Genomic DNA, 26,444 nt, shown 5'->3' on the forward strand with positions numbered 1-26,444 from the left:
TCCAGTACACATCCAGCCCCGAGCTTCCTAGATGCAGGGTCCGGTATCTGTACGACCAGAGTTGATTGAAGCAGAGACGTTATCAAATTTTTCAGAATCAGTTACATAGGCAGTTGAACAAAATGAAAAACGAGGTGAGCAAATGGAACTGTGACTACTGCTTACGCGGAGGTTAAACGCTATGGGCTGGTTGAGCTGAATGGCCTGTTTCCACGTTACAGTTTCAATCTAATGTAATTCTGAGATATTTGCCAATGTTCTTTCCGTCTTTTCCTCATAAGTGTCTATCTATCTCTCTATCTATCTTCTATATATTTGCTTCCGAACATGGTCTTATGCTTTTCCATCTATATTTCCTGTTTGTTTCCATCTCTTTCGCTGTCTGATGGTGTGGCACATCACAGAGAAGAAAGTTTCAGCTTCTCTTTCTCCCACTGCCAGCTTCTGATCTCAAGGAAAGATGTACTCAGACAGTTGTAATGTTCTTCCTGGGTGACTGCTGCAGAACATTGTTGGTGGGGCTGAGGATGCAGGCTTTCTGAATGCTGCCCTGCTGTTTCTGTGCACTGGTATGATCAGCACCTTTCTGTTTTTAACAAAATTTATAACAAGTAGCCCTTTGTTGTCAATGCCACACCTATTAAATGTTGCAATGCATTTACATCTGACATGTAGTACAATCATTTAAGACAAAGCAATCAAAATGTTTGTGTACTGTATGAAGACTTTGATAAATTCCCTTTTGAATGATCAATGTGTACAGAAAATAACATGTTAGTAAAGGTGAGACTGTGCATTGCTTAATTTTATTTGTAACAATTGCAGCGTATTTTCAGCAATTGTGTTTGGAGCTATGGCTTTGGGGCAGACCAGCTCATTTGCACCTGACTACGCAAAGGCCAAAATGTCTGCTGCTCACATCCGTATGCTACTTGAGCAAGTGCCAACCATAGACAGCTATAGTGACGCTGGTAATGTTCCCGTAAGTATTTCATTGTCTCGTAATGTAGTAAATTAGGAAATGTAAATCCACAAAATACTTTAATCTTGGGTCACTCAGAAGCAGCGTCTCGCTAAACTGTTTGCACAAAACTATGAAACGGACATTCACATGTTTGGATGATAAGGTCAGAAATGTTTGTAAAATTCCAAGAATTGAGACAAACATATAACATGAACAATGGATATGTTTTCAAAGGCAAAAAACTTTAGCTGCTGGCAATCTGAAATATAAACAGATGTGCGGGCTGTGCTTTACACAGCATCTGTAGAGAAAGAAAAACATTTTTACAAAGCGGGTCAAGGATCTAATGTGCTTGTTACATCGGTAATGCTTTCACACTATGTTGAAAGGTCACCAACTTGAAACATGGCGCTGGACTTCATGACCGCCTGCCAGGCATGTTTTCGGTGAATGGTTGGTGGCGGGGGAGCAGTGCCCTGTGCACTTGTTGGGGGGTAACCCCTCCGGCACAGTGATTAGCACTGCTGCCTCACAGCATCAAGGACCCCGGTTCAATTCCGGTCCCGGCTCACTCTCTGTGTGGAGTTTGCACGTTCTCCCCGTGTCTGTGTTGGTTTCCTCCGGGTGCTCTGGTTTCCTCCCACAGTCCAAAGATGTGCAGGTTAGGTTGATTGGCCGTGCTAAATTAACCCTAATGTCAGGGGGGTTAGCAAGGTAAATATGTGGAGTTATGGGAATAGGGCCTGGGTGGGATTGTGGTCGATACAGACTCGATGGGCTGAATGGCCTCCACCTTTGCTGTAGGGATTCTATGATGTTACTCCCCCTTTGTGCCTGCCCTCAAAACCAACCCCCCCCCCCCCCCACCCCACCCAACCCCCACCACTCCTGGATGACTGAACCAATTCCCCCCAAAAAGGCGTAGCATTTTATCATACAAATGCAGGCACAAATGTTCTGATAATGTTTATATTGCAGAGTGTAAATTTTTGCTAAGTACATTCCTGTTTGCTTTCTAAGATGCAAATAGACACCAGAGCATCTGAAGAATACATTTTTGCGAAAGTCATTCGGGAATTGTTTATCTTAAAATTGTTATTTCTGTTTTTTTTTCAGGGTTCATTTGAGGGAATAGTCAAGTTTGAAGATGTTGGCTTTAACTATCCTACTCGTCCTGATGTGACTGTATTGCAAAGTTTGACGGTTTCTGTTGGAAAGGGACAAACCTTGGCTCTAGTGGGCAGTAGCGGCTGTGGGAAAAGCACCACAGTCCAGCTGCTGGAAAGGTACTACGATCCACTACATGGAAGAGTGGTAGGTCATTTACTGCTTTTAAACAGGATCAGCATTATGAAACTTGTTTGACTTTCTCACCTTCTTTGAAGGAAAGTCTGGATCCTAAATTTTGGTCTGGATTCTTCTTAGATTTCCCACTCATTTATGGACAGCTTTGGTGCTTTCCACAGGGTAAAAGGGGATAGACAGACCCGCCAAGAAATTTCATTGGAATTTTCCTTCCTAGAATCCCACCATTGCCATTTCAAACCTCAACCTGCCTCACCATATTAAATGAACATGGGTGGGTGTGCTCAATCTCACCAAACTCATTTGATGCCACCATTGTATGTGCAACTAAATGAGCAGCAGAGAGGCATCCCTGATACTGCCATTGAAGAGGCCATTTTGTTTGCTGGAGCTTGAGGTTTGTGTTGCTTTGTCTGTCTACAAGCTTGTTTGGTGCTTTGACGGTTCTGTTAGCGTTTTTTCTGCACTATTTAGTCTACTCTGAAGAAAGTGCAGTTTCATGCTAGGCATTGCACTTGCTGTGTTTGGAAGAGAAGAATGGGGATGTAGAAGAGGCACTTAATGTGACAAATCACAGAAGATGGTTGTACCCTACACACAGATACCTGCTGATTATTTTGTCATTCTTTCACGGACTGTGGGCATCACTAACAAGGCCAACAACTGTTGCCCATTTCTAATTGCCCTTGAGAAGATGGTGATCAGTTGATCATGGTTTGCGGAGCAAGTAGCTGTTACTAAACTTTCTCTGCATTCACTGCCTGCTCCCACATTCACTAGGATTTTCTGAACCAATCAAAGCCACCACAGTCTTGAATTTCTTTGACATTGAATCCTCCCTGGTGGTATCTGATGACCTTCTGTAGAGTAGTCATGCAGCACCTGATGATTGTATAGAGAAAACCACTAATTAATGGACCACGCAGCAATTTCTTCTCACTGGAACCAGATTAACAAAGAGAGAGAATGCCATCCAGTTTTCCTGACTAAACAGGTTTCCACAGATGCAATGAGTCAAGTATGTGGCACTCAAAGCTTCATATCAGAATTTCCACAATTAGCTATCTGTCAGTGCTGATTCACCACAGGAACACAAGATCACAAGAGTTAGGAGCAGGGGTTGGCCTTTGAGCCAGCTCCACCATTTGATAAGGTCATAGCTGATTTGATTGCAGCCTTAAGCCCACTTTCTTGTCTGGACTCCATAATCCTTGACTCCCTTGTCAATTAAAGATCTATCTAACTCAGGCTTGAATATATTCAATACCCAGTTTCCACCAGAAGTCCCGAGGAAATTAATAGTGGATTGAGGACAAGGTCTTAATAAAATTAACATAAGTAAAACATTGATAAAGAGGAAATTAAATGACAAATCCCTGGTGGTTTCCTTCTGGGGGTGTTAAGGGAAGTAGGGGAGCACATTGTACATCATAGAAACCCTGCAGTGCAGAAGGAGGCCATTCGACCCATCAAGTCTGCACCCACTCTCCGACACTGCATCTTACCTAGGCCCTATACCCATAACTCCACACATTTATCATGGCTAATCCCCTTAACCTACACATCTTGGGACACTAAGGGGCAATTTAGCATGGCCAATCAACCTAGCCTTTGGATTGTGGGAGGAAATTGGAGCATCTGGAGGAAACCAACGCAGACATGGGGAGAACGTGCAAACTCTCTACACAGTCACCCAAGGCTGGAATTGAACACAGGTCCCTGACACTGTGAGGCATCAGTGATAACCACTGCCACTGTGCTGCTCCTGAAGTCCAGGTATCATTCTTGTAAACCTACAAGTTAGATACCCTAACTATAATCTTTCAGAGCATCCTAGATTCAGGAGTTGTCCCTCTGGATTGGAAAATTGCTCATGTTACTTGCTTTTTAAGAAGGGTGGAAATGAAAAACTAGGGAATTCCAGACCAGTCTAACATCTGTCGTGGGGAAATTATTAGAGTCTATAATCAAGGATAAGGTGACTGAACACCTCACAAATCTTCACTTTCTTAGGGAGAGCCAGCATGGATTCATGGCAAGTAGGTCATGCCTAACAAACCTCATTGAATTCTTTGAGGAGGAACTAAGGTTGTGGACAGGGGCATGTCTCTGGATGTGGTTTATATGGACTTCTCAAAAGCCTTTGAAAGTCTTTGATACTGATATAGGTAGAAGCCCATGGAATCGAAGGCAAATTATTGACATGGCTGGAAAATTGGTTGAGTGGTAGGAGACAGGAAGTAGGGATAATGGATAGGTACTCAAATTGGGAGGTTGTGACTAGTGGTATCCACAAGGATCTGTATTGGGGCCTCAATTATTATCAGTTTATTAACGACTTGGATAATAGTATAAAAAGTAATATATCCAAATCTGCTGATGACATAAAGTTAGGCAGCATTGTAGACAGTGTAGATGATAGCATAAAATTACAAAGGGGTAGGCGAATGGGCAAAACTGTGGCAGATGGATTTCAACATAAGCAAGGTTATCCATTTTGGACTTAAAAAGGATAGATCAGAGTACTCCCTAGATGGTATGAAGTTAAATGCAGTGGATGTTCAAAGAGACTTGGGGGTTCAGCTGCAGAGATCTTTAAAATGCCACATAGAGGTACAGAAAATAAACAAGAAGGCTAATGGAATGCTGGACTTTGCATCCAGAGAACTGGAATATAAGGACGCAGAAGTTGTGCTGCATCTACACAAAACCCCGGTTAGACCCCACTTGGAGTACTGTAAGCTAGTCTGGGCACCACACTTAGGAAGAATACATTGGCCTTGGACGGACTGCAGCACAGGTTTACAAGAATGATACCTGGACTTCAGGGGTTAAGTTATGAGGAGAGATTATACAAATTGGGCCTGTTTTTTCTTGAATTTAGAAGGTTGAGAGGTGATCTGAGTGAAGTCTTCAAGGTTAAAGATAGTTAAAGATAAACTATTTTCACTGGTTGAAGATTCTAGAACTAAGGGACATAGTCTAAAAATTAGGGCTAGAGCATTCAGGAGAGATTTTAGGAAGCACTTCAACACAAAGGGTGGTAGAAGTTTGAAACTCTTTTCCACAACTGGCAGTTGGTGCGAGATCAGTTGCTAATTTTAAATCTGAGATGGATAAATTTTTGTTAAGCTAAGGTATTGAGGGATATGGGCCAAAGGCAGGTAGGTATATGGAGTTAGGCCACAGATCAGCCATGATCTCAATGAATAACAGAACAGGCTCGAGGGGCTGAATGGCCTACTCCTATTCCTATACCCCTATGCTCTCTGGGAAAGCGAATTCTAAACACTAAAGATGCTCTGAAAGAAAAAGAAAATCGTCCTCATCTCCATCTGAGGAAAAAGGCTCTCACTATCCACCCTATCTAATCCTCTGATCATCTTGTATGCCTCTATTAAGTCACCTCTTAACCTTCTTCTCTCTAACGAAAACAACCTCAAGCCCCTCAGCCTTTCCTCATACGATTTTCCCACCATACCAGGCAACATCCTGGTAAATCTCCTCTGCACCCTTTCCAACACTTCCACATCTTTCCTATAATGCGGCGACCAGAACTGTACGCAATACTCCAAATGCGGCCGCACCAGAGTTTTGTACAGTTGCAGCATACATCCTGGCTCCGAAACTCAATCCCTCTACCAATAAAAGCTAACACACCGTACGCCTTCTTAACAACTCTATCAACCTTGGTCAGGACAGGAGCCATACCAAGCTGTGATACAACCAGAAAGAATGCTTTCTATGGTGCATCTATAAAAGTTGGTGTGAGTCGCAGCTGACATGCCAAATTTCCTCAGTCTTCTGAGAAAGACTGTCGTTGGTCGGCTTTCTTAACTATAGCATCATCATGGAGGGACCAGTTGGTGATCTGGGCACCTAAAAACTTGAAGCACTCGATCCTTTCTACTTTGTTCCCATTGATGTTGACAGGGGCATGTTCTCCTTTATGCTTCCTGATGTCGATGACAATCTTCTTCATTTTGTTGCCATTGAGGGAGAGATTATTGTCACTGCATCAGTTCACCAGATTCTGTATGTCATTCCTGTACTCTGTCTCGTCATTGTTTGAGATCCGACCCACTACGGTGATATCGTCAGCAAACTTGAAAACCAAGTTGGAGTGGAATTTGGCCACACAGTCATAGGTGTATAAGGAGTATAGTGGGGGGTTGAACTTTACTTCCACGATGATTGTGTTGTGATCACTCTTACCAATATCTTCATAGGCAGATGTGTCCACAAGAGGTAGATTGGCGGGAAGTAGGACTTTAACCTGGTGTTGTTAAACTTCTTACTGTGTTTACCCCAGTCCAACGCCGGCATCTCCACATCGGAAGTAGGTCAAGCAGGTTCTCCCTTTGTTCTTTCCCCATTTCCTGCATGGCCAGTTTGGGATATCTGTCATTCAGGACTCAACCAGCTCAGTCAGTTGTTGTGCTGTTGAGCCTCACTTGGTGATGGACATTGAAGTCCCCCACCCAGAGAACACATCAAATAGTGCGTGAACCAATGAATTTGAAGTTATAATTTTACAGTTGTGCCTGTCAAATTTTCTTGAGAATACTCATCTTGATGTTTAACAAATTAGATTTTTAACATTGTTTTCCACTGAGGTGCAGGGGTTCAAGAAATTCAGACTGGTGCGTGAAAAATGTGAAATGTTTTTGAGAATTAATCCTGATGTTTGTGGAACACTGATAGCAGATGACTGTGCACACTAACAATGCCACTCTTTGAAGCCGATAAACAAAAGAACCTGGGGAAATGAGCAGGGGTGGAGGACTGTTTATATATTACACAAAAAAACAGGTAGCGGTGTTCTTCCTCCCTTTCCCTTGACATTTGAAAATATTTGTTCTCACACTTTGAAAATCATATAAAATTACAAACTACACATTACAGCACTAGATGCACACATCTTTAAAGGCATCTGTAACATCACAAATATTTTGAAAAACTTTATTTTGCTATTCATTTCTTAGAACTTTATTTCTTAAGTAAATGTCAGTAGTTACACTGTTTCATCACAGAGAAATAGACCAAAGTGCACAATTCAATCCTCTGTGTGAAAAAACAAAATTTGTCATTTTCAGTTACTAGAATGATAGAATTCCTACAGTGCAGAAGAAGGCCATTCGGCCCATCGAGTCTGCACTGATTCTCCGATGGAGCATCCCACCCAGGCTCTATCACTGTAACCTCACATATTTACCCCGCTAATCCCCTTAACCTACACCAAGGGGCAATTTAGCTGGCCAGTCCACCTAATCTGCACATCTTTGGACTGTGGGAGGAAACTGGAGCACCCGGAGGAAGCCCATGCAGACACAGGGAGAATGTGCAAACTCCACACAGACAGTCACCCAAGGCAGGAATCGAACCCTGGTCCCTTGCACTGTATGGTAGAAGTTACCACTGTGCCACCGTGCTGCCCACACTGTGAGGCAATGACACTGAGCATAGATAGTTCACCACCCATAGACCCTGTACTGACAGTATTCACATCGTTGCTAATGTGTTGGATTATCTTCTACTTTCTTCCTGAGGATAATTTGAAAACAGGTGTTTATTTCCAACGAACATTTAAAAAAATGTAACAACAAAGCCATTTTATTGAAGTATGATTAGTCAGTATTTGCCATGGTATAATTCGGACTTGTAACTGTAGGAAGTGTCTGTTCATATTGCAATATTAATAGCCTTTCTTGTTGCCGTCATGTGCATGTGATAGGCATTAATCATCACTTTGCCATATGTACCCGTGCTGTTGTTGTGCAAGGATTCTAATCATAGAATAAAATCCCAACAGTGCAGAAGGAGGCCATTTGGCCCATGAAGTCTGCACCAACTCTCTCTGACAAAGTGCCTTTCCAGGCTCTTTCCACCACTCTACCCCTGTAACCCCAGACATTCACCATGGCTAATCCATCTAACCTATACATTTTGGGACATTAAAGGACAATTTACCATGGTCATTCCACTAATCTGCACATTTTTGGACTGTGGGAGGAAACCGGAGCAGCAGGAGGAAACCCACGCAGACATGGGGAAAATGTGCAAACTCCACACAGACAGCCACCCAAAGTCGGAATTGAACCCACATCCCTGGTATTTTGCTGTGCAATAACTGTAAATCCTTAACATGTTGGTTGGTCCCATGATCATCTTTTGATTCTCTTGCATCCAGTCTACAACCTACATCTACTTCAATGGCACGGGGTGTAGCATTGCTCATTGAAATATGTTTCTCTCCAGCTTTTAGATGAGCACAATATGAAGGACCTCAATATTCAGTGGGCTCGGGCACAGATAGGAATTGTGTCCCAAGAACCTGTTTTGTTTGACTGCAGTATTGCTGAGAACATTGCCTATGGAGACAACAGTAGGGTTGTGTCCCAGGAGGAAATAGAAGCGGCAGCCAAAGCAGCAAACATACATTCCTTTATTGAAACACTCCCTCAGGTAAGTGTGTGTGCGGTGACACTCATAATCATGCCGCAACTCAGTAAGAATGACTTGTTTACCCTAGAATTCTGGTGAGATAAACACAAAGTCCAAAGATGTGCGGGTTAGGTTAATTGGCCATGCTAAATTGCCCCTTAGTGTCCCAGGATGCATAGGTTAGAGGGATTAGCGAGTAAATATGTGGGGATATGGGGATAGGGCCTGGGTGGGATTGTGGTCGGTGCAGACTCGATGGGCCGAATGGCCTCTTTCTGCACTGTAGGGTTTCTATGACATGTTGACTATAAGACCAGCTGTTTGTTGTAGAGGTTGGTAGCTTCCTCCATGAGATGAGGAACCAAGCAAAAAAATATATATTTTCATTCAGTGAATCATTGGGTTAAATGATACCCACAATCCAAAGAATTAGATGTACAACCTTATCTTATTTCTTTCCAACAATTTAGCACACCTTATGGGCTGAATATTCCTGGTTGGTCACGATCCCAAAGTTGGCCTCAATTGTCATGATCTTCTCAAATGCAATCAGTAAGGAGGTGCCTCCAGAGACCCTGGTCAATTAAGGATGGTGGGCAGATCAGGGAATCTTAGAATCATAGAATCCCTACAGTGCCAAAGGAGGCCATTTAGCCCATCGTTCCTGCACCGACAACAATCCCACCCAGGCACTATTCCCGCAACCCCATATATTTACCCTCCTAATCCCCCTGACACTAAGGGGCAATTTAGCATAGCCAATCCACCTAACCCTGCACATCTTTGGACTGTGGGAGAAAACCGGAGCACCCGGAGGAAACCCACGCAGGCACAGGGAGAACATGCAGACTCTGCATAGACAGCGACCTAAGCCGGGAATCGAACCCGTGTCCCTGGCACTGTGAGGCAGCAGTGCTAACCACTGAGCCACCATGCCGCCCCAAATGGGAAGGGGTGCCAAGTTGGAGGATGTACAGCGATATTCAGCTAGCAGTGCCACCAGGAGACATGAGTGCTGCGGAGGCAGACAGGAGACTTTGAGGGAGTGTCAAAATGTATAGTCATTATCTACACTATTGTGAAAACTTTAAAAATTATACATTGTCAGGCAATCAATGTGGAGGCAGATATGTCTCCACTGGATGGTTTGTGGAAGCTGCTATAACCATAACATCCCAGCCGTTCCATACTGGGGTGGTTGAAAGGAATTGTTGATGCCCTCCCACCCTACTCCTGGCTTGGCACCAGGAAGCTGTTCCGTTTTTGTGCCGGGCTCTGGCCTCAGCAGTGGGAGCTGGAGGTGGAATAGGCATCATTAGGAAGATCCAGGTAACACCAGAAACACTTCCTCAATTGACCCGTTAATGGGTTTAATTGACTATCCTCCACTACCTGGTCGACTCTGCCACGTTGACCCCACCTCCAGCAAGATTCTTCTTGAGGTCGGAGTGTGTCTGGTAAATGACTGGACATGCTATCTGCAACTTTGCTTCCTGGGCCTGTCTCTGTGCAATCACAAGTAGGCTTAAATTAACACTGCAATGAAAACCCCCTAAGTTGCCACACTCCAGCACCTGTTTGGGTACACTGAGAGAGATTTTAACATGGCCAATGCACCTAACCAGCACGTCTTTTTGACGGTGGGAGGAAACTGGAGCACCTGGAGGAAACCCTCGCAGACACAGGGAGAACATGCAGACGGTGGCCCAAGCCGGGAATCCGGAGGCAGCAGTGCTAACCACTGTGCCAACGTGCTGCCCTTAATATTGAATAGATTAGTCTATTCTGAAGTAGTCCCACTTTGTACATGAAAAAATCAAGTTATTTACAATTTTGAGTCAGTACTACTCATCTTGAAGCTATTAAATTATTGTCAAAAAGTACTAGCCTGCATTTAATCTAGATTAAGAAGCTGCAAGTAAAAAATCTATACAAATAACATAAAATTCAGTATTTGTATAAATGCTAAAATTCTAATTTTGTTTATTTTTCTTATTTTGTTTAGAAATATCATACGTGTGTAGGAGACAAGGGTGCCCAGTTGTCTGGGGGCCAGAAGCAGCGTGTTGCCATTGCCCGAGCGTTAATCCGAAACCCCAAAGTTCTCCTCCTAGATGAAGCCACTTCAGCACTTGATACAGAAAGTGAAATGGTAAGGCTACAGCTGTTGTTCATCTTGTCTTGTACAAGGGTGTGGGGTGGGGGGAGGCTTTGATGTCACAATCAGAATGGGAGTTGAGCAGTGGATGACAATGGCACATGGTTTTAAAGTCAAGTATTTTTAACAAAGGGCTTTTTGATTTGATTTATTATTGTCACATGTATTAGCATACAGTGAAAAGTATTGTTTCTTGCGTGCTTTACAATCAAAGCATAATGTTCATAGAGAAGGAAACAAAAGAGTGCAGAATGTAGTGTTACAGTTATAGCTAGGGTGTAGAGAAACATCAACTTAATGTGAGGTAGGTCCATTCAAAAATCTGACAGCAGCAGGGAAGAAGCTGTTTTTGAGTTGTTCAATTGAGGAAGTGACCTCAGACTTTTGTATCTTTTTCCTGATGGAAGAAGGTAGAAGAGAGAATGTCCGGGGTGCGTGGGGTCCTTAATTATGCTAATTATTTAGGTAGCAATCTGCAATCGCCTGTTAGGCTGCAATTGATATGCTTTTGCCGAATACAGCCAATACAGACAGGATACTCAATATTGCAGAGAGCATCTCAAACAGACACCAGGCCGTTTATTTGCTTTGTAAAGGGCCTAACTCCTGATTCACGTAAGGGCCCTGTACACCTACCTTTTTTGGCCTATGCAATTAAGGAAGGTGACATATTTCTAACATGTAATGAATGCGCTCTTTCTGCCCACTGCCATATGTGCCCTCTGAGGAGGGGAAGAGGAGTGAGGGGAAACAATCTAGGGTTGTCCACCATGTGCCTAGTGAGTCTGTTAAGGAGGAAATGACCTCTGCCTTGTCCACCTTCAGACAGTGGGCCTGTCCCATTGCTGGTTATTTCCAATTAATTGGACACTTAAGGACCTAAATTGGCCCATGGCTGGGTTGGGTGTATACAAGTAAAATTGCAACAGGAACACAAGGCAGCAGGCAAGACACCCACGGCATTGTGCCCCATCTGCAAATCCATTGTGTGCAGACTGCAAAATCTAGCCTAGGGTGTCTTTTCCAGTCAGAATAAACCCAGTTTTCTTAAATTCATTTCTTTTAATTCCTAAGAAGGGTACATAGACAATGCGTCTTGTCTCTTGTCTCTGATGCTGCCTGACCTTTTGAGCATTTCCAGTACTTTCTGGTTGTCTTTCTAACTTTCTTAACCTTTCCTCATGATTTGCTTTGTGCCTATGATATTCTGTTCCTCTGCCAACACATTTGATACCCTGCCAAGGGAGAAAGAAAAGTTGCCCCTCTCATAAGAACGTAAGTAGTCAGAACATCCTCGAACCTGCTTTGCTACTTAAGGTCATGGCTGACCTTCAATCTCAACTCCATTTTTCCATCAAATCCAATATTTCTTGATTCCTTTAGAGTCCATAAATCTGTCAATCTTAGCATTGAATATACTCATTAACTGACCATCCACAGCCCTCAGTGATAGAGAATGTCTAAGATTTGCAACCTCTGAGTGAAGAAATTTCTCCAATTCTTGGTCCAAAATAGCTGTCCCCTCATTCTAATTCTAGATTCTCAAGCCAGGAGTAAAAACCACCTCAGCATCTAGCCTTATGCATTTTATATATTTCAATGAGATCACCTCTCATCCTTCTAAATTGCAGTAGGTGCAGATACACTCTACTCAATCTCTCCTCATCTGACAACCCTCTCATTCCAGGATTCATTCTAGTGAAACTTTGTTGCACCCCTTTTAGGTCAGCAGCAAAACTGTGCATGGTACTCCGTGTATAGTCTTACCAAAGCTCTGTACAATTGTAGCAAGACTTCCTTATTGTTGTACTCCAACCCCCTTACGTTAGCCATCTATGTTTCTTGTGCAAGAACATCCAGATTCCTCTCAACACTAACAATTAATAGCTTCTTACCGTTTAAAAAATATTATTTTCCTGTTCTTTCCACCAAAGTGAATAACCATACATTTCCTTATATTCTCAAACTGTCAATCCTTTACTACTCACTTAGCCTGTCTCTATCCATTTGCAGACTCTGTCTATCCTCCTTTTAGTTTATTTTCCCATTTAACTTTGTATTATCACTAAATTTGGATCCCTTACACTCTGCATTCAGTCCTTCAAGCAATCTTACATCCATACCCACAACTCCATGAACCCTTCACAACAACATTGTGTCGCACCTTCGCGCGTGCCTGTTGAAAATTGAAATATACTGTATCCACCTTTTATACTACTTAATTCCCTTTCATTAAAAAAATGTTAATTTAGCCTAATTATATTTAGTTTACTAAGTGCACTGTTACCATTTCCTTAATATTGGATTCCAGCATTATGACTGATGTCAGGCTAACTGCTCTGAAGATCTTTGTTTTCTCTCACACTCCCTTGTGAAAAACAAGGCTATATTTGCTACCTTTCAATCTACTGGGACAGTTACAGAATCTAGGAACATTTGGAAGATCACAGCCATTGCATCTCTGCAAGCACCTTTCAGAATCCTAGGATGTAGACCATCGGACTGTCAGTTTTGAACACCATGAATTCCTCCAGTATTTTTACTCCACTGAAATTAATTACTTTAAGTTCCTCACTCAATAGATTCTTGATTCACCATTTATTCTGGTATGTAGTGTGTTCTACTATGAAGACAGATATAAAATATTGGTCCAACATTTCTGCCATTTTCTTAAATCCATTGTAATCCTCCTTGATGCAGTCTCTAAGGGACCCATGTTAATTTTATCTACTTTCTTGATAGAGATTTGTAGAAATTCTTGCAATTTTTTTTGTATTTCTGGCTTGTTTGCTCTCATTCTGTCTTTTGCCTCCTTTATTAATCATTTGGCATCCCTTGCTTGTTTCTAAAATGCTCCCAATCCTCAGGCTTACCATTGCTTAATCATAGAATCATAGAAACCCTACAGTGCAGAAGGAGGCCATTCGGCCCATCGAGTCTGCACCGACCACAATCCCACCCAGGCCCTACCCCCATATCCCTACATATTTACCCGCTAATCCCTCTAACCTACACATCTCAGGACTCTAAGGGGCAATTTTTAGCACAGCCAATCAACCTAACCCGCACATCTTTGGACTGTGGGAGGAAACCGGAGCACCCGGACGAAACCCACGCAGACACGAGGAGAATGTGCAAACTCCACACAGACAGTGACCCAAGCCGGGAATCGAACCCAGGTCCCTGGAGCTGTGAAGCAGCAGTGCTAACCACTGTGCTACCGTGCCGTCTGATTGTATCTTTAACCATTTTAGTTATCTGTGAATGGATCGCTTTGCCTATGGAGTTTTTTATTTCTCAATGGACTGTAGATTCATTGAAAAGTTATGAAATGTTCACCATTACTCATCTCCAATAATATAATTTAATTTAATTTCCCAATTTACCTGCTCCAGCTCATCTCTCAAACCTATGTCATTGGTTTTATTTAAATTCAACAGGAAGGAAAGTTCCAGAGTAGGGCCAAGATGGCTAATGGTTGAGTGGATGATTGAGAAGAAAAATATGGGCTCCAGTTCAATTCCAGCCTTGGGAGACTGTGTGGAGTTTGCACATTCTCCCCGAATCTGTGTGGGTTTTCCCCGGGTGCTCCGGTTTCCTCCCAGAGTCCAAAGATGTGCAGGTTAGGTGGATTGACTAATTCTCCCTTAGTGTCCCAAGACATGTAGGTTAGGGGGATTAGTGGGGTAACTATGTGGGATGGCTGGGATAGGGCAGCGGGGTGGGCCTGGATAAGATGTTCTGTCTGAGAGTCAGTACAGACTCCATAGGTTGAATGGCCTCCTTATGCACTGCAGAGATTCTTTTGCACTGGACTCAGATAGTGGTGGGTTGGAATGTTTAATTGGAAGTGGTTGCACAAGTAACGTGGGCCAAGGTCATAGTGGAACTTGGAAACAAGGATAAGGATTTCCAATTCAATTCTGACAAAGATTCAGTGGAGTTTAGTGAAGATAAAGGATAATGGACATGAGGGACCTATTGCAGATTAGGATGTTAGAGGTAGGTTTTTGCAATTGGGATTTGGGTGGAGTGAAGTTCAAAGGGCCAATGAAGAGAATGTTGGGCATAATTCTTTTTCAGCTTTTGATAGTTTCCAACCTTGGTTATGCTGCGGATGTGACCTAATTTTCTTTGGTAAATTGGTCTGTGTGCATTCCATACAGATATATAATTGCAAAGCTATCAATTTTGGGGAATTCAGCTCATGTTCTGGGGACTCTGGTTCGAATCCCGCCACGGCAGATGGCGGAATTTGAATTCAATAAAAAATATCTGGAATTAAGAATGACCATGAAACAATTGTCGAGAAAACCCATCTGGATCACTAATGTCCTTTAGAGAAGGAAATCTGTCCTTACCTGGTCTGGCCTTCATGTGGCTCCAGAGCCACAGCAATGTGGTTGACTCCCAACTGCCCTCGGAGAAATAGGGAAGGGCAATAATTGCTGGCCAGCCAGTAACGCCCATGTCCCAGGAATGAATAAAGAAAAAACATTAACAAACATTGGTCGGATATATTTTGAAAAAACTCAACTCAATCATCAAACTTGAGCTGTTGACATGGTTCATTTTATCACTTTATCCAATTTAACAGGTTGTTCAAGAGGCGCTGGACAAAGCAAGAGAGGGTCGTACCTGCATTGTAATAGCTCATCGCCTATCTACTATCCAAAATGCCAACAAAATAGCAGTGTTTAATAATGGTCGGATTGCAGAGGAAGGAACACATCAACAACTTCTTGCTAACCAGGCTCTTTACTACAGCCTAGTGAATGCACAAATGGGGCGAAACTGAGTGACTTAAGGGAAAGTAAAAGAATATGAAGTAACCAAAATGCAGTTATTCAAAATGTATAATTTGTAGTTTCATTATAATTTCTGTTCAATGCCAATAAAAATAAACCCTTGGAAAAGCACCCATATTTTATTTATGTAGTGTTTGTTAATGTAGCAAGAATATCCTAACAGGATTACAGCTAATTGTACATTCATCAAGACAATACAGATTAAAATGCCAGTTTGTGTGTATACGAAAGTAATGGAGTAAATTTGGTTCCCCAGTTCTTAATCAAACCTGTTTGACCATTTAGAAAAGGTGAGATATTGTGGATGAAAAAGAAAACTGAAGATTGCTTACCTCTCAAATATTCCAGGTAGATAGTGAAAATTCAATCTTAAGTACAACGGTGGTAAAATGGGTGTTTTTCTTTATTTCTTCCTTCATGCTTTTTGAATCAGACTGCATCCTGTGAAGCCACTTTGGTAATATTTCCCCACAGTATTAAGCTCACCTATTTCCCCTATCCCGTTACTTACTTTATTGAGCATCAGTGTAGGTAAACTAATGGAGATACGACATTCACTCTAAAATGAAGTTACTTAGAAGGTTACTGTCAATATAACCTCGAGCCCAGTTAGAGTTGGTACATTTCTGAGCAAGCTAGAGATTAACACACATTGCCATCACCTTCTCGAGGGCTATTAAGAATGGGCAACAAATGGCAGCAATCCCCAGATCCAAAGAACGAACAAAAGCAAAATGTTGAGGATGCCGGAAATCTGAAATAAAAACAAAATGCCAGAAATACTCGGCAGGTCTGGTAGCATCTGTGAAGAGCAAAACAGTTAATATTTCAAGTCAAATGTGACTCTTCTTCAGAATTGAAGGAGGGGAGAAGTTAGAAAACTAAAAGTTCTTGGTCTGCAAAATTTGCTTTTGCATAGACTTTGGAAGGGAATTTCTCTTTAAACTTCTTAATTGAAGGGCAACCTTAAATAAATCAGAGATTAGTTTATAGGGCTTTTCCTGACCTGAGGACGCCCCACAGCAATGCACAATGAAGTACATTTGAAATGTTGTCACTGGTGTAATGGAGGCAACGCAACAACTAATTTGAAGACAAGGTTCCATACACACCAATATGCTAATAACCAGGTAATTTTTCAGTTAATCTGGCTGAGATATAAATGGGCCAGATGGTTAGCACTGTGCCTCACAGCGCCAGGGACCTGAGTTCAATTCCCGGCTTGGGTCACTCCCTGTGCGGAGTCCGTACATTCTGCCCATGTCTGCTCTGATTTCCTCCCACAATCTGAAAGATGTGCTGGTTAGGTGCATTGGCCATACTAAATTCTCCCTCAGTGTACCTGAACAGGCGCCAGTGTGGCGACTAGGGGATTTTCACAGCAACTTCATTGCCCTCTTTTTAGGTCAAACCAAATAAACAAACTCAGATTAAGTTAGGCAGTAACTTCATTGCAGTGTTAAGGTAAGCCTACTTGTGACATTAATAAATAATAAACTTAAATATCGGTCAGGACTCCAGAAAAACAAGCTAGAAACAGAAATTTTCGGAATTCAGTTGGCTCATCATGCCCCCTGTCATTGCTCTTCTTTGAAATAGTAGAACAAATTAAAGTACAGCACTGGAACAGGCCCTTCGGTCCTCCAAGCCTGTGCCAATCATGATGCCCGAACTAAAAATAAATTCTGCCCTTACTCGGCCCGTATCCCTCTATTCCTTCCCTATTCATGCACCCATCCAGATGCCTCTGACTTGTTGCAAATGTGCCTGCTTCCACCACATCCTCTGGCAGTGCATTTCAGGCACCCAGCACTCTCTGCGTGAAAAACTTCCCCCGCACATCTCCCTTAAACTTTCCCCCTCTCACCTTGAACCTGTGTCCCCTTGTAATTGACACTTCCAGCTTTGGAAAAAGCCTCCATGCTGTCTATGCCTCTCATAATTTTGTACACCTCTATCAGGTCTCCCCTCAGCCTCTGTCTTTCCAGTGAAAACAATCCTAGTTTATTCAATCTCTCCTCATAGCCAACATCCTCGAGACAAGGCAACATCCTGGTGAACCTTATTTGCACTCTTCCCAAAGTTTCCACGTCCTTCTGATAATGTGGTGACCAGAACTGCACGCAATACTTAAATTGTGGCCTAACCAGGTTTTATATAGCTGCAACATGATTTCCCAACTCCTGTACTCAATGAAGGCAAGCATACCATATTCCTTCTTAGTCACCTTGACCATCTTTTAGGGAACTGTGGACCTGCATGTCCAGATCCCTCTGTAATGTTCCTAAGGTTTCTGCCATTTACAGTATAATTCATACCTAAATTAGATCCTTTAAAATGCATCACCTCGCATTTGTCCAGATTAAACTCCATATGTCATTTCTGTGCCCAAGTCTCCAATCTATCTATATCCTGTTGTATCCTCCGACAATCCTCGGCACTATCAGCAACTCTGCCAATCTTTGTGTCATCTGCAAACTTACTAATCAGACTACACACATTTTCCTCTGGATCATTTATATATACTGTAAACAACAGAGGTCTCAGCAGGGTCCTGTGGAACACCACTAGCTATAGATCTCTGAAAAACACCCTTCAACCTCTACTCACTGTCTTCTATAACTAAGATGTGGAGATGCCAGCGTTGAACTGGGGTAAACACAGTAAGAAGTTTAACAACACCAGGTTAAAGTCCAACAGGTTTATTTGGTAGCAAAAGCCATAAGCTTTCGGAGCCTTAAGCCTCACTTCAGGTGAGTGGGAATTCTGTTCACAAACAGGGCATATAAAGACACAAGCTCAATTTACCGGGGTTTGTGTTTGTGTCTTTATATGCCCTGTTTGTGAACAGAATTCCCACTCACCTGAAGAAGGGGCTTAAAGCTCCGAAAGCTTGTGGCTTTTGCTACCAAATAAACCTGTTGGACTTTAACCTGGTGTTGTTAAACTTCTTACCCTATTCTATAACTAAGCCAGTTCTGTATCCATCTAAACAGCTCACCCCGAATCCCATGTGATTTTAGTTTTTGTACCAGTCTGCCATGTGGGACCTTGTCAAATGCCTTACTAAAGTCCATATAAACTACATCCACAGCCCTTCCCTCATCAATTTTCTTTGTCACCTCTTCAAAAAACTCAATCAAGTTGGTGAGACATGACTTTCCCTGTCAGTCACTAACTAGAGCATTTTCCTCCAAATGTGCATTTATCCTGTCCCTCAGTATCTTCTCCAAAAGTTTCCCCACCACTGATGTCAGGCTCACCGGCCTATAATTTGCTGGATTATCCCTGCTTCCTTTCTTAAACAAGGGAACAACACTGGCTATTCTCCAGTCCTCTGGAACATCACCTGTGGTCAAAGAGGATGGGAAGATACCTGTTAAGGCCCCAACTATTTCTCCCCTTACCTCCCACAGTAACCTGGGATAGATCTCATCCAGCCCCAGAAACTTGTCCACCTTAATGCAATTTAGGAAACTCAACACTTCCTTCTTTGATGTATTGACATTCTCTACAGCGTCCACACACCTATCCCTGACCTCAACATCCATCATATCCTCCTCCTTGGTGAATACTGATATAAAGTACTCATTAAAGTTTTCACCCACTTCTTGTGGTTCCATGCATAACTTCCCTTCCATTGTCCTTGAGTGGACCTACTCTTTCTTTTGCTACCCTCTTGCTCCTAATCTATGCAATGGGATATTTTACAAGTATCTTGGTTTTACATCTCATAAAGACTGCAAAACACTTTCAGTATCACACTGGAGCATCAGCCTAGATTTTGTGCTCATGTGCCTGGAGTGAAATTTGAACCCACAAACTTCTAAGCCATGGCACAAGTGAGCACAAAGTAACACAAAGCAACTGCATAACTACAAATATTACATAACTACAATGATTTTACTTTATTTTGATTTGGTCCATATTGGTGAAATTTAATTTAAAAATCAACTTCAAAAAAAATCAACCAAAATTACTGCCAGTAGTAAATTATTAGTGCAAACTTAATTTTTAAATCACCAAACCAAATTGAAGAAAGTTGGTTACCATCAAATTTACATTCAGCACTGGCTGGCTGACTTGCTTATGTAAATCTTTCAAATCAAGCAACTTAACCAAACTGTGAAGTGATTTACACAGAATTATAAAATACACCTTTTAGAAAATAACCAAATATTTCTCTACCTATTCAAATTGTTTGGTAAATGCAGAAATTAAGTATTGCTGGTAAAAGCTTTTTGTCTTATCCTCATCAGGATAACTCGCAAGAAATTATCGAACTGTTAATGGGGAAACAACAATTTGTACTGCATGAGAAGAGAGCGCTGATTGGTTGGCAAGTGTACTCTGATTGGTGGAGACATTGCGATGCTCAATGCAGCATGGGAGCAGTTAGCTGTCCAGCTTCATTCAAATTCAAACTGGGCAGCTCGACTCTGATTGGTCAAGGCATTGCTCTGGGGAATGAACCACAGAATGACTATTCCCTAAGCTTTTGTTTAGATGAAATAGTTGCAATGTGTGGACATATTCCTTCTGTTTGCAAAGGACAGGGCCCTGTGTGCGAATATACATTTTTAAAAATTCATTCGTGGGACATGGGTGTCGTTGGCTGGCCAGCATTTATTGCCCATCCCTAGTTGCCCTTGAGAAGGTGGTGGTGAGCTGCTTTCTTGAATCGCTGCAGTCCATGTTCTGTGGGTTGACCAACAATGCCACTAGGGAGGGAATTCCAGGATTTTGATCCAGCGACTGCAAAGGAGCGGTGATATATTTCCAAGGCAGGATGGTGAGTGACTTAGAGGGGAACTTGCAGATGGTGGTGTTCCCATGTATCTGCTGCCCTTCTAGATAGAAGTGGTCATGGGTTTGGAAGGTGCTGTCTAAGGATCTTTGGTGAATTGCTGCAGTGCATCTTATAGATAGTACACACTGCTGCTACTGACCGTCGGTGGTGGAGGGATTGAATGTTTGTAGATGTGGTACCAATCAAGTGGGCTGCTTTGTCCTGGATGGTGTCAAGCTTCGAGTTGTTGGAACTGCACCCATCCAGGCAAGTGGGGAGTATTCCATCACACTCCTGACTTGTGCCTTGTAGATGATGGATAGGCTCTGGGGAATCAGGAGGTGAGTTACTCGCCGTAGTATTCCTAGCCTTTGACCTGCTCTTGTAGCCATTGTGTTTATGTGGTGAGTCTAGTTGAGTTCCTGATCAATGGTAACCCCAAGGGTGTTGACAGTGGGGGATTCAGTGATGGTTACACTATTGAATGTCAAGGGGCGATGATTAGTGTCTCTTATCGGTGATGGTCATTGCCTGGTATTTGTGTGGCACAAATGTTACTTGCCACTTGTCAGCCCAAGCCTGGATATTGTCCAGATCTTGTTGCATTTGAACATGGACTCCTCAGTATCTGAGGAGTCACGAATGGTGCTGAACATTGTGCAATCGTCGGTGAACATCCCTACTTCTGATCTTATGATGAAGGGAAAGTCATTGATGAAGCAGCTGAAGATTGTTGGGCCTATGACATTACCCTAAGGGACTCCGGCAGAGATGTCCTGGAGCTGACACGACTGACCCTCCACAACCATCTCCCTATGTATGACTCCAACCAGCAGAGAGTTTGCCCCCTGAAATCCATTGATTCCAGATTTGCTAGGGCTCCTTGATGCCACACTTGGTCGAATGTAGCCCTGATGTCAAGGGCTGTCACTCTGACCTCACCTCTGGAATTCAGCTCTTTTGTCCATGTTTGAACCAAATCTGTAATGAAGTTAGGAGCGGAGTGACCCTGGCAAAACCAAAACTGGGCATCTCTGAGCAGGTGCTGCTTGATAGCACTGTTGATGACCCTCTTCCATCACTTTACTGATGATCGAGTGTAGACTGGGCGGTAATTGGCTGGGTTGGATTTGTCCTGCTTTTTGTGTACAGGACATACCTGGGTAAATTTCCACATTGTTGGGTAGATGCCAGTGTTGTAACTGTACTGGAAGAGCTTGGCTAGGGGAGCAGCAAGTCTTTAATACTATTGCCAGAATGTTTTCAGGGCCCATTGCCTTTGCAGTATCCAGTGCCTCCAACCGTTTCTTGATATCATGTGGAGTGAATCAAATTGACTGGAGACTGGCATTTGAAATGCTGGGGACCACTAGAGGAGGCCAACATGGATCATCCACTCAGCACTTCTGGCTGAAGATTGCTGCCTTATCTTTTGCACTGATGTGCTGGGCTCCTCCACCATTGAGGATGGGGATATTTGTGGAGTTTCCTCCTCCAGTGAGTGGCTGGAGGCGGCTCCAGATATCTTCTAGCATGCATAAGTAAGCCACTCTGAGCCTGACTGGTAATCCCAAATTGATTTCCAGTGTAATTCTCAGTACAATCGGGATTGTTTAGCAAGTATTGTCCAATTGCAGAATCACATCTAGTTTAAAATTTTTATTTAATCACAAGTAATGCTTACATTAACACTGCAATGAAGTTACTATGAAATTTCCCTCGTCGCCACACTTCAGCACTTGTTCGGGTCAATGCACCTAACCAGCATGTCTTTCAGACTGTGGGAGAAAACTGGAGCACCCGGAGGAAACCCACGCAGACACGGGGAGAACGTGCAAACTCCAGTGACCCAAGATAGGAATCAAACCCAGGTCCCTGGCTCTGTGAGGCAGTAGTGCTGACCACTGTGCCACTACTGTTGGATATTATGGGTGGAATTTTACCAGCATGCCCAGCTGAGGCCAACGGAAAATAGCGTTCTCCAAGCCTAAACAACCCCTAGAATTGAGGCAGGCGTGTCAGTAAAATTCCAGCCTATGTTTTGAGTTTTGCAAGCATTGACTGGTTGGGTACATAATCCCAATTTTATAGCAATCTCAATGCACATATTAACCGGTGAAGGTAGGCTTGCAGCAGGCAATAGTAGAGAACCCACTGGCAGATTTCTCAACTAGCATGTTGAGGAAAGGTAGCTCATTTGACAGCTTCCTTTCAAAGGTGAATGATGAAGCCGGTTAAGGTTTGTAAGGAAGTTCTTACATGTAATGGCAGATTTAAATATAGCAAACGTATCATCTATATCAGAAATAGGCAAGGGGTAGGTGGTTAGGTGTCATTCCATCAAAGATGTGTTTATGAGAGCTGGGCCTAGCGGTGATCTTGTGGCAACATCATCTATTTAGGCATGCATGGTGTCATTAAAACTGAACTCAACCTTAGATAGAATTACTTTTTTTTCAGCAATTTCTTATCTCCTAACTTCACAAGCTCTTTCTACCACTGTCTCTGCATACTTTAAACAAAAATTCTTGGGTTATTAATATTGCTGGCAAGGCAAACATTTATTGCCCATCCCTACTTTCCCTTGAGAAGGTGGTGGTGAGCTGCCTTCTTGTACTGCTGTTGTCCATGTAGTGTAGGTACACCCACAGTGCTATTAGGAAGGGAGTTCCAGGATTTTAAGCCAGTGACTATGAAGGTACGGCGTTTCTTAGTCCCAAGTCAGATTGTACATAATTTAGAAAGGAACTTGCAAATGATTAACTGTGAAAAAAGAGTACTGCTCTTTAGTAGTGAAGCCAATGATGTTTCTTACTTTTTTGCCTCCACCATTCCTTTATTCTTTTTGCTAATTACCATCTCTTGGCTACTCATATCTACTGACCACTGCAAGCCTGTATGCAGCATTTCATTCTTTACAAAGCATTCTTAATTTATCATTTATTTATTCCTTAATTTCAATCTTGTAATTCAACCTTTACTGAGCAGTTAACCTCCAACCCGACCTCGGATAACACCCACATTAACAACTCTGTGACCATTGCTACAGGTAATCCATTTCATTTTCCAACAGAACAAGAATTATTTGCTACACAAATCAGCATGACCTTATACTGTAAGCAATACCGCTGGAGATACACTATTTTTATAAGTCAATTTATTCTTCATGAGCAATTATTGCTTATTTCCACATTGTTCAAGTACAGCTGCATTTTTCTGTGAGACATCCTTTGCCATATAGGAGCAGAATATGCAAGCATTTATTTTCAGTAAGTAATCAAGGTGGTTCAAATCCAGTCTTTTTTTTATATGTAGAGAGACAAAGATTAGTAATTCAGTTAGAAATGCAATAAGAGTGTCCTAATGGTTAGGGAATAGGTGCCCTTTTTTTGCAGGCTAGAGAAGAGCCCCAGGTACATTATCTCCTGGGCAGGAGGGAAAGGACATTTTCCAGAGTATGCAGATTTTGGAAGGGGAGCCAATGATATATGAAAGACCCGCAGAAGAGATTACAAAACAGATTTAAGGAGCAGAACTTAAAGGGCGAACATCTTTAGATTGCCCCCCCCCCTTGCTACATGCTAGAATAGGGAACGATAATATCAGAAAGCTCAATACATCGCTCAAACACATAAGTGTTTCAGGGACCCTCACGCCAATGCTGGGAAAGGAGGAACTCTTACGCAACGGATTACAAAATTCTAACCAGGTTAGACAGAGTAGATTCAGGTAGAATGTTCCCAATGGTGGTAGAGTCCAGAACTAGAGGTTATAGTTTGAGGATAAGGGGTAATTTTAGAACTGAGGTGAGGAGAAATTTCTTCACCCAGAGGGTGGTGAATGTGTGGAATTCACTACCACAGAAAGTAGCAGAGACCAAAACGTCGTCTGATTTCAAGAAGAAATTAGATATCGCTCTTGGGGCTAAAGGGATCAAGGGATATTGGGGGTGGGGGGGATCTGGATATTGAATTCGATAAATCAGCCATGATCAAACTGAACGGCGGAGCAGGCTCGAAGGGCCGAATGGCTTACTCCAGCTTCTAGTTTCTATGTTACTACACTCAATAGGAAGAGTGCTAATGAACTAGAATGATGGGCAAATAAGGATAAATCATTTAAACAAGGAAGGAAGAAAAGGGTCAGAGGAAATGCAAGCAAACAAAAACCAGAAAAAGGTAGAAATAGATGCGGCAAACATAAAAAAGAAAATCTAGCGAAAAGGATTGAAGGGAATGAAACAGCAAAGTGAAATTGACCAGATATATGCAGAACTAGGCATTAGTTTGGGGAAAAAATCAAAAGTGAAAATGAATACGGTTTAAAAGCAACAAACTAAACTGCAGGGACCCAAATGAGTTCATCTGTTAGTGTTAAGTATTAACATTGGGCGGCACCGTAGCACAGTGGTTAGCACTGCTGCTTCACAGCTCCAGGGCCCCAGGTTCGATTCCCGGCTCGGGTCACTGTCTGTGTGGAGTTTGCACATTCTCCTCGTGTCTGCGTGGGTTTTCTCCGGGTGCTCCGGTTTCCTCCCACAGTCCAAAGATGTGCGGGTTAGGTTGATTGGCCAGGTTAAAAATTGCCCCTCAGAGTCCTGGGATGCGTAGGTTAGAGGGATTAGCGGGTAAATATGTGGGGGTAGGGCCTGGGTGGGATTGTGGTCGGTGCAGACTCGATGGGCCGAATGGCCTCCTTCTGCACTGTAGGGTTTCTATGATTCTATGATAGGTTGCAACACAGCTGACCTGCAGTATTTGAGAATCTCTCACTAGCTGCTAAATCTTGTTTAAAAATCTCTCTATTTCCAATGAATATTATGTTCAGTGAGATAAATAGAAAGTAAGTGAAACATTTGATACACTTTTTAAAAATTATGTTTAATTGAGATAACTAGGATAATAAAATTGATGCTAAACAAATAATTCACCAGTTATCCACTTCATTTATCACCAGAGCCTGTTATTCATCATGGATTGAAACAATCTTTCACAGGTACTGTAAGCTGGTACATTTTAATTTTGTTCAACTGACAAAAAAAATTCACATTTGATCAATAATTAGTTTGCTGGTTCTGCTTGTTGCATGTTCAACCCTTACCATGCAGACTCAACACATTTCTATCAGTGGTGAGTAAATCTCTTTCTTTAGAATGGGCGCAGAATCACCGTAATTAGCTTCTTGCCAGCGTTTTACCTTGGTAAGTATCTAATGGGTACTATAAAATTAAGCAAAAGATGCCCAAATTGTAAAAACAGGTAAAACAATTCAAAGAGTAATCCAATATTGAAGTTCTACTTTACATACTAAACATTAAATAAATTCTAACTTCATATTTACACATCTTAAAAATACTTTTTTTTAAACTCTAGATATTAAGAGTCTGACTCCTACTTTTAGAATCCTGGATCCAAAAAGTGTTTCTATGAAATAAACTGACCGAGGATGAATTAAAATTAATAATTATTTGTGGCATTTTCCTTTTCCACACAATTAAAAGCTGAATCTAAAAACACAATGTGAAAGTTGCCTTGTAATTATTCCATTTTTACTTTCTGCGGTTTCAGTCTCTGCATTTTTTGCATTGTATTGTGCATAGTTTCAAAAACATTGCATTGATATTGCAAAGTAGTGATTCAAAAAAAGAATATTGTTATTTCAAGTAAAGATTTGTAGCATAGGCTTCACAGGAGATAATGCATTAAGTACTACGATATTAATGCAAATACATAAAGAATTATCATTTTAGAATATTTTAGCAGCGTGTGTTCATTTTTGGCTCTGCTTAAAGCTGGGCTGTTGTTGTCAACTTGATCATTTCATGAAAGGACTGAGCTAGTTCCTGGTACAGTTCTTCTGCATCAGTCTCTGGACAGGACTTCCAGGCAGAACAAGCAACGACAATCCTGTTAGGGCAAAAGACAAATTGTACTTTTAAAATAACATTTCTGCCTTCACTTCTCAAAAATTGCACCA

The 26,444-nt window shown here is 42.2% G+C and overlaps 2 protein-coding genes across 12 annotated transcripts in view; one reads left to right on the forward strand and one right to left on the reverse strand.

The window, feature by feature from the left end:
- The window catches only part of abcb4 (ATP-binding cassette, sub-family B (MDR/TAP), member 4), a 114,332-nt gene extending 98,431 nt beyond the window's left edge, over positions 1-15,901 (forward strand). The window contains exons 24-28 of the mRNA XM_078235053.1: positions 826-982; positions 2,081-2,278; positions 8,528-8,734; positions 10,719-10,865; positions 15,469-15,901. Of these exons, the coding sequence (XP_078091179.1) occupies positions 826-982; positions 2,081-2,278; positions 8,528-8,734; positions 10,719-10,865; positions 15,469-15,669 (910 nt within the window). The 3' untranslated portion in view covers positions 15,670-15,901. The remainder of the gene's footprint in view (positions 1-825; positions 983-2,080; positions 2,279-8,527; positions 8,735-10,718; positions 10,866-15,468) is intronic.
- A 7,643-nt stretch (positions 15,902-23,544) lies between these two features.
- Positions 23,545-26,444, reverse strand: part of crot (carnitine O-octanoyltransferase) — a 54,818-nt gene continuing 51,918 nt past the window's right edge. For 8 of the 11 annotated variants that reach the window (XM_078235066.1, XM_078235076.1, XM_078235093.1 and 5 more), the window contains one exon: positions 23,547-26,374. In XM_078235066.1, the coding sequence (XP_078091192.1) occupies positions 26,254-26,374 (121 nt within the window). In that variant the 3' untranslated portion in view covers positions 23,547-26,253. Of the gene's footprint in view, positions 26,375-26,444 lie in introns of all 11 variants that reach the window. The other 3 variants (XM_078235146.1, XM_078235154.1, XM_078235137.1) reach the window with 2 other exon arrangements.

The sequence above is a fragment of the Mustelus asterias genome, chromosome 2 (genome assembly GCF_964213995.1).
Source record: "Mustelus asterias chromosome 2, sMusAst1.hap1.1, whole genome shotgun sequence".
NCBI lineage: Eukaryota > Metazoa > Chordata > Chondrichthyes > Carcharhiniformes > Triakidae > Mustelus > Mustelus asterias.